This window comes from Carassius carassius, chromosome 15 (assembly GCF_963082965.1).
Source record: "Carassius carassius chromosome 15, fCarCar2.1, whole genome shotgun sequence".
Lineage (NCBI taxonomy): Eukaryota > Metazoa > Chordata > Actinopteri > Cypriniformes > Cyprinidae > Carassius > Carassius carassius.
In genome coordinates this window covers 10,848,866-10,865,359 of record NC_081769.1, presented here as the reverse complement: position 1 = coordinate 10,865,359, position 16,494 = coordinate 10,848,866, and the positions used below count along the sequence as shown (strand labels likewise).

The following is a 16,494-nucleotide window of genomic DNA, read 5'->3' as shown; positions in this document are numbered from 1 at the left end:
GTCATAGGGCTTCAAAAGTTGTTCATGATATGATAGTTAAGTTGCCAGGAAACATGTTTATTTAATTTTACAAAAGTTGAATAACTTGTAGAAGGTTTATAAAGGGTCATGAAACACAAAAATTTAATTGAACAGTTATGTGTGTTGATAATAGAACACAGTGTTAGCACCTGTTCATTTGAAATCATCAAACTGGTTATATAAATAGCAGGACACGTGACTTATATACATCACAGAACGTGTCTATTAGTGTAATCTACAGTGAGCTAACAAATCCATTTAAAAAAATAAAAATAATAATAATTTTCTTGCATTTCTTGCTGAATTATAACGTACATTTATGGGAACCTTTGATGCTTTTTACTCAATGAGAGTGAAATAGTACGGTCCAAATCAGAAGATGCTATTGTGTTGTCAGTCTCCACTTGTCTATCTCCGCTCCACAGTTTACCTTAACCACTTTAGTAAAAAAAATTTAACTGTGGTGAGAACTAAAGTTATCATGACCATTAAAAGTATTCATGAGAAAGCATAGCTAAGTGAACTTAGTTAAAACTTCATCAACACCTTAATCTAAGAGTAATTTACCTGCCAGATTTGCATCTAGATCGGCTAGAGTAAGCCGAATCTGAGCAGCAATCTCTGGATCTTCTTCATATCCATTTTGTCTCTTGATTGACTGATGCCCTCGCTGAATATTTCCGCTACTGAGAAATCAATAAATCATCACAGTTGGTTGTGTATTTGTAACAAGCAAGTAAAAGAAAGTGACCAACTTTAGTAAAGCTGTCCCTAGTATATAATTATTCTCACAGTAAAACTACAACATAAGAATAACATAAATAGCATTGTTGTCTAATTTTTATACTATAATTTATGTGTGCCATCAGTGTAGAAATACAGTCTCACATTCAAGATGAAAGTCAGCGTCCAATATCAAATTGAGAAAAATAACAAATAAAAATGTTATGTTTGCATGACATTACTATGGAATGATATTCTGGACATTATTCAAAAGGAATTGCAAATTGCGTTTTCAATTTGTGGACGCATAAAATGTGACATAATCAAAACGCAAATGCAAATCGCGCATTAACATTTGCATTTTCGTTTAAGCGAACGCACAATGTCTGCCAAATTTAAAATGTAACTGCAAAGTCCGTTAGCAAATATGTTTTCCCCAATTTACGAGCAATGAGCCTGTCATATTTAAATAGCAATATTAATTACCTCATTTGCCTTTTCACTCTCTCTGCACTGTGCATATAAACTGCCAAAACTCAAACGGAATCGCAATTCCTTTTGCATTTGAATTTCCAACATCATACACGGAAACCTGTCTAACAAGTCACAGGGGTGGGGACATTTTATTGGGCGTGTTTGCATTGGGAAGTGACGTCACTCACAGTCGACGGTAATAAAAGAGGCAATTGATATAATATTTAGTTTCCTTTGTAATGACTATATATATACCGTATTTTTCGTACTATAAGTCGCACCTGAGTATAAGTCGCATCAGTCCCAAAATACGTCATGATGAGGATAAAAAACATATATAAGTCGCACTAGACTATAAGTCGCATTCATTTAGAACCAAGTACCAAGAGAAAACTTTACCGTCTACAGCCACGAGAGGGCGCTCTATGCTGCTCAGTGTAGGCTACAGGAGCACTGAGCAGCATCTCTGGCAGTATAGAGCGCTCTCTCACGGCTGTAGATGGGATTGTTTTCTCATGGTTCATTTCTCTCGGTTCATGTCAAATTAATTTTGATAAATAAGTCGCACCTGACTATAAGTCGCAGGACCAGTCAAACTATGAAAAAAAGTGCGACTTATAGTCCGGAAAATACGGTACACATTTCCCTGAACTAAGTACATTTCTGCTGCTATTATTATATTTAAATGAAAAATGAAAGGAGGCAGTGGTATTTCATGTACTTTTTCATTTTATTGTAAATATACAGTGAGGAAAATTGCAGTAGTCAAGGCGAGCTGAAATGTTATCAAGTACGCTGCTGTTTGCAGAATTACCGGACCTGCGTCCTCGCAGACATCACACTCCCGAGTCAAATGCATAAAGTCTGAACTACTGAGGATGCAAGTCCGAAATCAGCGTACTTTGTATTGAGAAACGCGTGCAGACCTACGTCACCAGTCTATTTGCTGAATCTCCCCGGTGTTATGGTTTAACTGGTTACCGTGTTATCTGGTGACCAACTTCCTGGTTCAGGTCTCCGCTGCAGATGTGCTGGAATGACGGCAGCAGATTCAGCGTTTCTGAAAGCACAAACTGACGCGATATTAAGTGTTTAATAAATGCAGACTTGCTCATTGCATGATTCAGATATTCTTGTAAAGATTACAAGTTATTAGTATGATCGCCCGTTTCGTGGTTGAAGTAAGTAGGATAAAGAAAAAAATTAAAATAAAGTATGTATGTGTTGGCGCAGGTTTCGAACACGCGCTAAAAGACGGCACGCCGCGAGACGACAGTCACGAACCACCGAGCTACCGATCTACACCGAATCAACTCCAGATCTCTAGATTCAAGACAGGACACTCGGCTTCACTTCATGCAGCTGCTGAATCAAGGAAATGTGACCATGTTAACTTGTGACCTGTGTTTACCTATTATGAAAATAAACCATAGCAGAATACTGACTACATTTTTTGGTTCATGATGTTAAAGAACATTTCATAACGTCTCAGACAACTGTACATTTGTGGCTACTGTGGTTTAATTATAAACACTATCGTTAACTCATATTTACCATAGTAAAAACATGGTACATTTTAGTATGATCGAAGATACAAAAATTCTTCCAGAACAGACTTGTATATGTGCATTCCCAGAAGAGATGAAAAATGGATTTGTGTTCAGCACCACAAAAAGAACATAAAGTGTCAATATTAGGAAACATCTTTTTTAAGTAAAGCTTCACAGGATAGAAAAGATGAAGTAATTTGTAAGACACATCCTTAACCTTATTGGTTATTAAGTATTTAGATGACAAAGTGCACACTAATTAGTTCATAATTATTTATTACTGTCGACTGTGAGTGACGTCACTTCCCAATGCAAACATGCCCAATAAAATGGCCCCACCCCTGTCACTTGATTGACAGGTTTCTGTGTAGACGTTGGAAATTCAAATGCAAAAGGAATTGCGATTCCATTTGAGTTTTGGCAGTTTACATGCACAGTGCAGAGAGAGTGAAAAGGCAAATGTGGTAATTAATATTGCTATTTAAATATGACAGGCTCATAGCTCGTAAGATATGGGAAACAAAATTGCAAACGGACTTTGCATTTCCATTTTAAATTTGGCAGACACTGTGCGTTCGCTTAAACGAAAATGCAAACGGTAATGCACGATTTTTTACTTTTTTATGGACTGGCCCTCTGAACGCTCTTTGCATATGGCACAAACCCCTTCCATTAATTAAATACTTTAAATACATGCACATACATGCAGTGTTTTTGATTCATGTCCAGTGGACTAATAAAAGTCTAATAAACATATTGATCTTATTGAGATCAAACAATGTGGGGTAGATCAGAGAAGTGTTTACTTAATGTAGTAAATATTAAACGACTGATGTTGTTTAAATGTAAAATATCTAAAATTGTAACATTTTCACAAACAAATTTGTGACTAAAAAAACCCTAAAATTTACATAAACCCTCCCCCTGTGAACATGCAACAACTGAGGAGAGGCCATGTTGCATATTTTCTTTCTAACTGAGCTCAATGCTTTGTCATGACATTGATGCTATAGTAACATCTAGTTCAGCAGTGGACATAAAGATCATAAAGGGCAGGGACTGGGCATAAAATGTGGAGCATTTCTTGCTCTGGAGATTCATGAGGCGAAAGAAATTATGACTGCAGGATGAGCAGCTGGTTGGTCTCAAAAGATACCTAAGCAATGTGGTCCAGTCTGGGGTGCAAAATAACTTTGTCCATTCCAGAAGCAAAGTCTACACAAGAGAAGGCTACTGACAGGGTCTGCAGATCTCCTACTCTTTTAAAGGAAAATACCACTGTTTTTCCAGACTGCACTAGGTTCTTCCCTCAACTTAGATCTGTTGATACATACCTCTCCCGTCTCAGTGCGTGCACTTAATCGCTGTAGAGCGCAGCGCCACTACGCTAGTGTTTAGCTTAGCACCATTAATTTCTTAGGATCCAAACAGGGATGAATTTACAAGCTACCAAACCTTTCCATGTTTTCCCTATTTAAAGGAGCAAAGGACATGAATTAGCTGGACATGAATTAGCGTGTCTTGGACTGGACATGAATTAGCGCGTCTTCCGCGCCACGCTAAACGCCTCATTCGTGCCGCGAGACTTCCAGACGCGCGTAAACATGCCTTTGCATTGACTTAACATGGAAATCATTCGCGCCAGATGCTCTATTCGCGTTTGGTGTGAACACAGCATAAGATAGCCCTCAGCCGTTTAACATCTTCCAAGTAGTAAATACCCACAGCATCTCTGTCAATAGATTAGTGGTTAGCAGAAATAGCAGCCACATGTACTTTGAGTATAGCATGGATAACCTAGCTGAGAGGGCCTCCTGGAGGAACAGTAATGTACTGTACTGTTCACACCATGACACGAAGATCTTCCATTTTAGCGGATACATTTTCCTTGGGGACGGAGTTCTGGAACTCAGAACTATCTCAACAACCTCAGTTGAGGGACTGGAATCTATAAGCTGGTTCTCCTCAGGGACCAGACTTGATGCTTCCAGATCTCTGGCAGGCTTTCAGATTGACCCCAGCACTTGTGACTGAAAAGTCTCTCTGGACCACAATCTCCCAAAAAGTGCTGTCCAGGAGAGTCACTAAATCTGAGAAACAGACTCAGGCTGGCTAGAATGGAGCCACTAATAATAGGTAGGCTCAGTCTTGGCAAATCCTCGCTAGAATACCCGTGAGCTTAGCTATCTGAATAAAGACATACAGATGAAGCCTCTGCCATGTCTGTACCATGGTGTCCAGCTCCAATGGAGCCAGAGGGGACAGTTGGTTTACTTCTCAGAGGCAAGTAAATTCACATCCAATGCCTCCTCATTCTTCATTTCATGACCGCTGCAATATGGACTCTACCACCTGTGAGTGGGGTCATCAAGTGTTTCAGCGCACCCTGACAGAGAGAGATCAGATACACAAATTTGTGGTAAACTTGGTATACTAAAGTGGCCAAAGTGCAATCTAATGAGTGAAAATTCTAAATCTGTCACTTGATTGACAGGTTTCTGTGTAGACGTTGGAAATTCAAATGCAAAAGGAATTGCGATTCCATTTGAGTTTTGGCAGTTTACATGCACAGTGCAGAGAGAGTGAAAAGGCAAATGTGGTAATTAATATTGCTATTTAAATATGACAGGCTCATAGCTCGTAAGATATGGGAAACAAAATTGCAAACGGACTTTGCATTTCCATTTTAAATTTGGCAGACACTGTGCGTTCGCTTAAACGAAAATGCAAACGGTAATGCACGATTTTTTACTTTTTTATGGACTGGCCCTCTGAACGCTCTTTGCATATGGCACAAACCCCTTCCATTAATTAAATACTTTAAATACATGCACATACATGCAGTGTTTTTGATTCATGTCCAGTGGACTAATAAAAGTCTAATAAACATATTGATCTTATTGAGATCAAACAATGTGGGGTAGATCAGAGAAGTGTGAAAATTCTAAATCAGACCAAATGTTTGTGTTGAACTTTCATGTTAGTGAGACCAGGCCTATCCAGAGACTTTTGTTTGTTGTGGTGCTTTATAGTTAGAGTAAACATGTGTACATTTGCATACCTTTGTCTGGAGCCCCAGGTTGCACAACCCTCATCACTGTCACTGGACGAGTCTTCGGACTGGTTACCAGGCAGAGCTGAGCTACTGTTTAAAGACATGGGTGACACAGATTGCATCTTTTTGGGAGAGACTGGGACGGACTCCTCAGCCATGCCCTCTGATGCTGCGTAGCCCTGGTCTGCAAAACTCTCATTGCTGGCGACAGATGCGGTTTCAACTTCCTGCTCTGCCATCTTCTCTGACAGAGAATCATGTGCTGAATGCAGCCAGGCTGAAAATAGGGATAAAATGTCAATGTTATTAATGCCATAAAATGCAGAATAAATACAAAATATAGTACTTGAGGGGCTTTTTCCTGCAGAATTAAGCAAGCTAATCAATTCAGAGATACTAGAAATTTAAAGGCAGGTGAGTTTGATCATGGTTTGAGGTAAACTCTGCAGGGCAGTGGCCATCCATAGCCAGATTTGAGGAACCCTGCTATAATGGGTCAGCATTTTAGATTTGGTCGATTACATAACATGCTTCATCAATTAACCAGAACCAACATAACAGAATTAGTGCAATATGTGCCTGTATGCACACTGTTAAAGCAAGCATGTGGGAAGAAAAGGATAAAAGGAAAAAGATGACAAATCTACAGACACACACAATAGATTAGAATAATCAATCACTACTGATTATCAAAATGATTGCAATCATGCTCCAGTCCACCATTTGATTTGTTACTTATAAAAAGAAAAGAAAAGAAAAGAAAAGAAAGAAAGAAAAAAAAAAACCCTATGGTTATGGACCCCAGAAATAGATTTTAAGGATTGTGAAAGGTTTCTCGTTACAAGGCAAACTCAGCCAATTAAATGCTCCTACAAGCTTTCAATAGGACAATTGGGACCCAAGTAATGGCAACAATATGTTTCGTATAGCCTAAGAAAAAACACAGCTGATGTTGCACAGTATGCTATGGTTTTAAGAAATGATTGCAAATAACTCTTAAAAACCTCACTTAAGAGCCCAGGGAGAATTAAAAAACGTCCTTGAAAGATCTCAAAGGGCCTTTAGCACCGCAGGAACCTTTTCATAGTACCAGAACTAATTGTGGAACTACCCACTTTTCGGCATTTTCGCACCACAGGAACTAGGTGCAATTTTAGTAACGGACTGCCGTTTTTGAGAACCAAATAAGTTCCTACTCCGGAGCAAGGTCTTACCAGCACAACTGGTACTAACCGTGATGTAAGTAGACATTGATCGACCAGATGAATTCAAAAATGCCCTCACCCACCGTGTTTTAAAATACAGTTTAACATAGTGTAAACATTGTGTCTACTTATTTCGCAAGTATGATGAACAGAGATAAATATATGGATGCTGAAGTCCAGGTACTTGTAGCAAATGAAGAACTGCCAGTTTTCGTTTGACATTCTTAATCCTAATTTCCATATTTTAAATCACTTTTTGTATACGTCGACATTCCATGTCCATTATTGTGAAACTCGCGAGACACAACAAAAACACAGCTCTGATCACAGCGTCCTCCATCCTCCTTTTGTTAACGTTATTCTTCTTTGTTAATGTTGTTGAACTCCGCCCACAAATGACATCACTGTCGACCGGCTTACGTCACATGCTAGTACACAAGGTTGGTGTGAATCCAACCCTTTAAATGGTACTGATAATTATTTCACGCAAAATCGTACTAGTACTTAAGGACTGTACAGTACATTTAGTTTTGGAACTAATGTGGTGTGAAAGGCCCTAAAATCTAGGGGAAAACAGTTTAGAACCACTAAGCACCAATTTTTTTTTTTTAAAGACAAACACAAAGCCAAAATCGATCTGTTCTTTTTAGGCCTAAACAAATTTGATCTGTATTTTTTGTGTTTTTTGTATTTAAACAAATGAGATGGTTAATAACATCATATGGAATGAAGGTCATGAATTAAAGCCAAACATAACTCACATTTTTTCTTGTGAAACTGCCTGTGCCTATTCTTCAAACTGTTCTCTTTTTCTGGTATTCCATCATGACTTTCTCACTCATTCTCTAAACCCTAACATCTCTCACATAATTATCTGCTATTACAATAAATGCAACTGGCTTTTTCAGGTTATTCAAATCAGACAGAAGCGATGAAGGAGGATTTACTTGAGGAACCCTGGGATGAACTCTTGGTGTGTTGTCAGTGAATGTGTGTGTTCAGGTTTGGTAGTTAAGTTGACGAAAGGCCTGTTCCTGGATTCATTGTGACTCACAAGCTGTTTCCCAACCCTTTCCCAGCAGAGCTCATGTATATGCCAGCTACAACCACAGAGAGAGTTTATGTGCATGCATGCACACACTTACTATCGATTAGTGGCACATCATGGCATTTGGGTCATGAGTAAACAGTGTCACATCTAAAAATTAGACATGTTCCTGAAATCAGAGCCACACAACTCAGTCTGATAGTGTTGACATCTTGATTACATACACAACCATGCAAAGACCTCATCAACAGACCAACATGCAAAATGAAACGAAACACCTTACTTTGTGGCAAACCTCACAAGTAGATCTTCCCAGGTGACAAATCATTTCACAATAGTAGTGTTCCTCTGAACTCAATCTTTGGTCTATTTCCAGCTATTTTCCAATCTGTCATTGGATTAATTCTTGCAACAGGAGCCATAAGTAGCACTTTATTAAAAATTCCTAAGAAATTAATAGCACATAGTGGTAAGTAGTGGCTTATTATAAACTGTAGTTATGTAATGTCAAGCAGTGTGGACTCGCACAGTCCACATTGTATAAAATATATATATATATATATATATAAATCTACAATTGAGCATTGAGTTCAACTTTTTTTGATTGGCTAATAAGCAGTGATTCATTAATACCTATGATACCAATGAACCAACTTGGTTGAAGAATATTAATTTTTGAGCCAAGGGATTATATTCTATATATTGTTATGCACAAAATTAAATATTGAATTCAAAAGTATTGTATTGTGCACTTTTTTCATTTAAAAGTACTGCTAAATGAACAACAGTGTAACAACATTTGGTTTGCAAAAACTTTAAACAAATAAGGTGCCTTATTACAGCAGTATTCTTTTTACATAGTAGCAGTTAAAATATTTATTTTAAATCTCAACTTTTAACATTAATTTAATCAAACTAAATATAAAACCAAAGCTATTTGCCACTGCCAGGGCATTAACGTTTTTATAGAAAATATTTTATAACCTCGATCACAACATTATAACAGGCACCTTCCGAGTACAGATCTGCACAATCATGGGACACAATGCAGCAAAGTGCAGTGCGGGACAACACTTGATGGGGGAGTGCAGGATCGGGCGAGCAGAGACTCATGTGTGCGGAATAAGGGTGTATCACACTAAGCAATCTTAACCATGCCTGAGCGCGTCTGACCCCCCCAAAGCCTGGTTCGTTTGACTAGTGTGATCGTTCCATGCCACGGTTCATTTAGCTGTCCCTGGCTCGGTTGGAAGAGGTGGGGAAGAGTGCGGTTCAGTTACACTCGGGCACAGTACGCATGTATTGTTTGAGCACGGAACTTCAAGAAACCTACCTGGAAAGCTACCAAAAGCTTTTTTTAAACATAGTGTGGTCACACCAAATGTTGATTTAATTTAGTTAAGTTAATAGAAGTTAATTAATAAAATCTATTTATTATTTTTGACAGCATCCTCACTTTACAGCATTTTTACACAAGTGCCTAAAATTTTGCACAGTATTGTAGCTTGTGGGGTAGCGTGTTTCTTGAAGCGTTTTGGAGATATTGCAACCGTTTTTCTGGATTGAGACACTGTCTCAGTTTGTTCTGTTTCTTCATGTTCTTCCAGACAGATTGGATGATGATCAGATCAGATCTCTGTGTGGAGCACTGGCTGCTGTCAAACTCCTTGTGGAAACAAAAATCTCACTGGATTATTAAATTTAATGGCAGAAATAATGTTTGGAAATGTAAACTGATATTTCCTTCTGACACTACAGCAAAACATAGAAATAACTGACTTAAAACTATTTTTTTTGTTGTTGTTGTTGAAAGTACTAGTGGCATAAGACTTTTGCATAGTACAAAAAGAGTGCAATTTCATCAACCAGTATGTCATTTATCATACTCCCTGGAGATATATCTATACATAGTTTTTTTTTACTGTATATGAAATTACTTCAATTATTGTTAAGGCAGCTCCCTATTAATTTTCACAAATGATGCATAGCATGCATCATGTAATGCTATATACCTCCTAAATAATCCTTTCTGAAATGGGATAACAACCTCTACTGTAAGTATACAGTCAAAATCAAAATCAAAATCATTTAATAAGAATAAGTCACACAGACCCTTAAAAACAATCATAAAATGCACACAATCAAATAACAAAGTTATAGCTTGCTCTCCGGGGAAAAAAAAACATTAATTAAAACATCATTTAGCACTCCATTCATGCAAATTAAAAGCTGAGTGTAAACAAAGACATTCTTTCTTGATTGTGTTCTTGTTTCCCTTCATAAATCTGTGGTTTTCCTACCTATAAATACAATTATCAACATGGTGATATATGTAATGTCTTAAACAAAACAGCACATACTTTTATCTTCTGGAGAAACCAGCATGCAACAGCCTAAAACAAAACCTGTGAGCACGAGGTTTGGAAACTGTCATTGACTTGTGAACAATACATCACATGCTTTAATATCCTTCAAACCATTTCCGAACATCAGTTAAACAAATTGTAAATAAAGAGCAGCGCTCCAGGACTGATGCCTACGTAACTCTGACCATGCTGTACGATTCCGTTCCTTCATCTGACTTCTCAAGCTAATCAAATGCAATAGAATACGGTGTATATTTACATAGAAATTACTTGCTTTAAGCTTTAGGAATCTAAGAATAGGGGAAGAGAACAGTGTGGAAGACAGAAGCAAGTGAATAGAAACCCATCAGAGGAAGAGGAAGGTGAATAAAAGGAGGAAAAGGTGGAGAAAGGATGGACATCAGTTCACCGGCGTCCAGAGCGCAGGGAGACAGGTGCACAGCAATAGACTGCAGAGGAAAAAGAGAGAGGGAAAAGCAAATATTGCTTGATTATAATGCAATATTTAGTGTGTAATTGTTTTAAAACCACTGAAACATTAAGCCATGGGAGGTGTATTACTTTTATAAAATGATAATAGTCAAACCTTAAATGTGTGCACAATCCACTTCCATATATAAACACATATACAAAAAAAAAAAAAAAAAACCTTACTCATAGATTAGTACAGGGTGCCCGATTTGTGAAAAAAACAGAGGGGGTGATGTTTTGAAACATTTTAATTCATAAAAATAAATCATGAGAACATCTACTTCATCACTGCATTTGCAGGAATTGTAAAATAAATCTTTTTTCTTATTAACCCATGAAGCAGCCTAACGCAATATTTTTACTCTAATAGCTTATCTTTTCCAACACATATGAACTGTCTGTGATCAAGCACAATGAAAAAATACGCAAGAATTAAATCAATGAAATGATAGAAAAGACATATGCATTATCTGTGCTAGTCAATTCCCCTCATTTGCGCGAACTGGATGCACCCACGCCGCGTTAAAAGCCTCATTCGCGCCACAGGACCTTTACATCGACTTAACATTGAAATCACTCGCGGCAGACGCTCAAGAGTGAGTGAGTAATCAAAAAACCTTTGCTTTAGCCTCAATTGAGTGAAACACTGTATGTGTAACTTCAGCCATTCTCAGTGGTGTGACTGGGACACTAACTCTGCTTGTCATCATAGAAACAGATAATCAGATTGTGATGTTTATTCCCGCTTCAGTAATATGCTGAATATGCTGCCTTCCTTTGTTTCGACCATGGTTTCGACACAAAGCTCCACTGCAGTGTTGCCAACTTCTTTCAGTGGAAAGTAGCTAAACCCCGCCTGAAAAGTCGCTAAATGTCGCTAGATGACATCATGCGCTAAATAGCATATTTATGACGTAAGTGCGTCGTATTGTATTGCCTCCCTATGCTCACATACTGCATTTTAATTCAGCCAAATTCTCAATAAAACTGTTTTTATTACTATATTTTAATGTTTCTGTCAGACAATGGAATGAATATTATAATGACTGAAATGCTGTCCGTTAAGACTACATAACCAACTCTCAAACATTAATCTGCGCTAAAATCCTATTCACGACATTGTCTAATGAATTCAAATAAACATACGATAAAGTCAGTGATTGTGCTGTGACTGATGTTGGCTATACTTGCTTGTAAAATAGAGTTAAAAGCAACAGAATATCTTTTTTTTTTTTTTTACTCAAAGTGCTGCTCCTCTCTGTGCTCGCTGAACACAGCAGAAGAAAAAAGTCATTAAATCTAGCGACAAAGTCGTCAAGTTGGCAACTCCACTGCCCAGCGGACCAGCTTCATCCATCTCGTAAGTGTTGATAGGCTATTACTCGTGAGGTGTAACCAATCAGATAGCGCCGTGGGTGGGACATTGAGCAAGTCTGCAGAGTGGTGAATACAGAGAGGCTGCACGACAGCTATATCCAGAGGCAGCCAAGTAGCGCATTTTAAAATAAAATTGACTTTAATCAAACCACGGATCCGTGATAAGTTTTGTGATCTGTCTTGCCACTAGTGTAGTAGCACTGATCACTTTGAGGGGGCGATAAATTTATCCTCACCGGGGATAAAAATAATTAAGCAGAGGCAGAGATACATTGACCAGAAAGGGGGAAATCCCACACATCCCCCCCAGCAAATCGCACCCTGGATTAGTACATGGTTTAGGAGTGACAACCACATTTATATGTAGGAGTGAATCAGCTAAATTATCATTCTGAGTTACTCCAAAAATGGCAATGACTGGAAAAGTAGTAACCACATCATTCTGAACTTGCTATAAAACAGAAACATGGATACCAACATGAACTTATTTAGTGAGAAATTATTGTCTGACTATTACTACAAAACCACGGCAACAGACCCAGCACTTTAAAAAGCGTGCTTTGTTATAATGCCAATTAAAAGTTTTACTTTAATGTACATTTAACCGATGTTTTATAATCTTGTGTTCTAAAGACTAACATACTAAAGCACATGCAAAGTACTTGATGTAAATTTTAACTAGTGTGTAAATTCAGTATTAGATTTAAAAGTAATGTATTTATTTAATACATTAAATTGACTAAATTACAACTTTTCAACACAATTCATACAAATTTCAATAGAAAACTTATAGAAATGGAAGTGTCTTAGTACGATATATGCTTGATATATGGTATATTTAGCAATATACGTCTGCCCATATTTCAAAAACATTTTGAAATATTTCATTTTGCTATCAAGTACTTATTTTTTACAAAAGAGCTGAGATATCACTGAGATTAACTAAAAGCCAGTAGTTCAGATCAAGTCTGTGCACATTATGCAGATTTGATATGAATTTGGTTGTCACTCCTGAAAATGACCTGTCTAAATCGGATCCCGTAGGAGTGACAATTATTTTTAGCTGGAGTGTGTTCTTGGCTAAAGGAATGCTACACATACACAACAGGTTTTAGTCAACATTGAATACAAAAAACAAATTGACATGAACTGCTACACAATTTTTTCCGTTAAATTCAGGAGAATATCGGCACTATTTTATATTAAAACATTTCTAGAATGTGTTAATGCATTGTATTTCGTGTTTACACTATATGATATTCTAAGCATATTATTTAAAATACAAAGCAAATGGCTACACAATAATATTTAATATGATTTTTTATTACATGCTATACAGGTATAGCCACGTGTCAGATTTGTCAGTTTTGTCAAAAGTGATATAATAAATGCTTGACAGAAAGACACAGACAGAGAGAGAGAGAGTGAGAGAAAGATAGATAGATAGATAGATAGATATACAGATAGATAGATCAACAGATAGATAGATAGATAGATAGATAGATAGATAGATAGATAGATAGATAGCCACAAGTGTGTCAGTAGAACTCAGCTCAAAATTCAAAATTAAAATTCTGTCATTAATTACTCACCCTTGTGTCATGTCAAACCTGTAAGACCTTCACTCATCTTTAAAACACAAATTAAGATATTTTTGATGAATTCTGAGAGCGCACTGATATTCCCAATGACACCAATTGTTGAATCAAGTTTGTTTTCTTTATGCACTAAAAGTATTCTCGTAGCTTTATAAAATTTACGGTTGAACCACTGATGTCACATGGATTATTTTAACAATGTCCTTGCTACATTTCTGAGCCTTGATCGTGTAAGGATCCTTGCTGTCTATGGGAGGGTCAGAGAGCTCCAGGAATTCATCAAAGTTATCTTAATTTGTGTTCTGAAGATGAACAAAGGTCTTGCGCATTTGGAACGACACAAGGGTGAATTATTAATAAATGAGAGAATTTTCATTTTGGGGAGAACTACCCCTTCAATACGTAATACCAGATATAAAGGGGCAGGGATTATTTGGAGAGCTTTGAAGTTGATGTTGAAATTATGAGACCTACACTGAGGGGTGGTCTGTATGCAGTTGTATAAGGCATCTTGAGAGTCCTCCTTAATAGAAGGGAAAGAGATGGAGGACACCTGGGACATCTCATACAATGGGCTTCCTCTTGGTTTTTCTAACAAGTGATGGTTAAAACGTACTCGGTTACTAAACGTAACCTCGGTTCTCTCTAGAAGAGCGAACGAGTACTGCGTCTTAGCTAAGACGCTACGGGAAAAGTCCCTTTTCACGAAATACTGAAGCAAAAAATTATCCTTAATTTTGTATTTTTGTAAAGCGCATTTGCAGCAGTACACAGCCATAGGCGAGACGGCTCGTTAGCTCATTGGCTTGTTCTGACGCCGTGCGCGCAGGGATCACACACCAATAAACCTGAAGCAACGCCCAGGATTTACAGTGCACAGTCACCTGAGGGACTCACAGAGAGCAATACGCAATACTGCCCATATAACAGTCGGCAGCGCATAGCACTCGTGAACTCAGAATTCCCCTCTGGGCCCTGATTCGACTATACCGACAACAGCCTTGCTTGCAAGGCGGGGACCTCCAGGTTATAGAACCTGATAAATGTAGACGGCGAGGCCCAACCTGCCGCCATACATATATCCTGCAAGGAGATCCCAGTAGACCACGCCCACGACGAGGCGACGCCTCTTGTGGAGTGTGCTCTGACGCCCAACGGGCACTGAAGGCCCCTGGAAGCGTAAGCTAACGCTATGGCGTCAACTGTCCTTCTGGATAGAGTCTGTCTCGAAACAGCCATTCCCTTGGAACGTCCACCGAACGAGACAAACAGCTGCTCCGTCTGCCGAAAGGCAGCAGAGCGAGACACATAAGCTCTTAAAACCCTGACAGGGCAAAGAAGACTCGAGTCTCCATCCTCCCCTGACACCGGCAGGGGGACCCTTCGTGGCCTCCAAAACCGCATCTGCAAAACTGCATCCATGCACCTCGTAAACGTACGAGGAGCCACGGAGGACTGTAAACTGGTATGCCTGGCCATCGAAGGCGAATCTCAAATATCGCCTGTGGTTTGACGCTATCTGTATTTGAAAATACGCGTCCCTCAGATCTATTGACATGAACCAGTCCCCTCTGCGAATCTGCGCGAGGAGTTTCCTGGTCGTAAGCATTTTGAAACTGCGTTTCATCAATGCCTTGTTCAGCTGTCTTAGATCCAGTATGGGCCTGAGACCCCCGTCTCTCTTGGGCACCAGAAAGTATCTGCTGTACAGCCCCCCCCTCGCTTTGAGCTTGAGACACAGGCTCTACAGCCCCTTTGCTCAACAGTCTTGATATTTCGGCCCAAAGTATGTGTGCTACTTCTGTTTTGACCGTAGTTTCGACGCGCACTGAAAAGCGCGGAGGGCGTCGAAAAAAAAACTGTAGCGAGTAGCCTCTCTTTATAATGCCTAGCACCCAATCCGAAACCCCTGGAAGCGCTGACCATGCATCTGCATGAATGGCTAAGGGCTGGATGCGAAGCGCGCTCTGTTGACCGGGCAACGGCGGCACTCGGGTGTGCTGCGCATTTGAGGCGGGGAGCGCGCTGATCACAGCGGGCAGATCGCTCCTCCTCGACCCCGTCCCGGCGCTTAACCGACTGGGGGAAGGCTGAGCAGGTCCCGTGGGACTCGATATGTCTGCGAGTAACAGTGGGCTGCATATGTGCACATTTACCACTTTCAACTCGCTGTCTGCCTGTGCAGAGCGTACGTGCACGGGCCTCGTTTTTACAGAAGCCACGCGCCGTATGTGACATAGTGTATGTGGGCACTGGGGAGTGGGCACGTTTACTATGCGGCGCGCTCGACCGATCTGTGTCGATCTTATGTGCGTGAGCCCTGTGTGCAGGGCTGTGCTTACATGTGGAGATGGGCACTGAGGAGTGGGCATCGTTACTGCATTTATAGCACCATCGGCCGTGGCCGGACGAGCGTGCACGGGTTTTGTTTTTTACAGAAACCACATGACACGTGTGACATAGTAATTGTGGGCACTGAGGGGTGGGCACGCTTACTATGCAGTGTGCGCGATCGACTTGAGTCGCTTTTATGGGCACAGGCCCTGTGTGAAATGAGGCGGGCTTTGAGAAGTACGCTCATCCTAAAGGGAAATACCATCCAGCCG

At 39.4% G+C, this 16,494-nt stretch overlaps 1 protein-coding gene across 5 annotated transcripts in view; it reads right to left on the bottom strand.

Moving 5' to 3' along the window:
* The window catches only part of cobl (cordon-bleu WH2 repeat protein), a 128,646-nt gene that overhangs the window by 4,352 nt on the left and 107,800 nt on the right, over positions 1–16,494 (bottom strand). For all 5 annotated transcript variants that reach the window (XM_059567339.1, XM_059567341.1, XM_059567342.1 and 2 more), the window contains 2 exons: positions 5,830–6,100; positions 589–707 (listed from right to left, as the gene is read on the bottom strand). In XM_059567339.1, the coding sequence (XP_059423322.1) occupies positions 589–707; positions 5,830–6,100 (390 nt within the window). The remainder of the gene's footprint in view (positions 1–588; positions 708–5,829; positions 6,101–16,494) is intronic.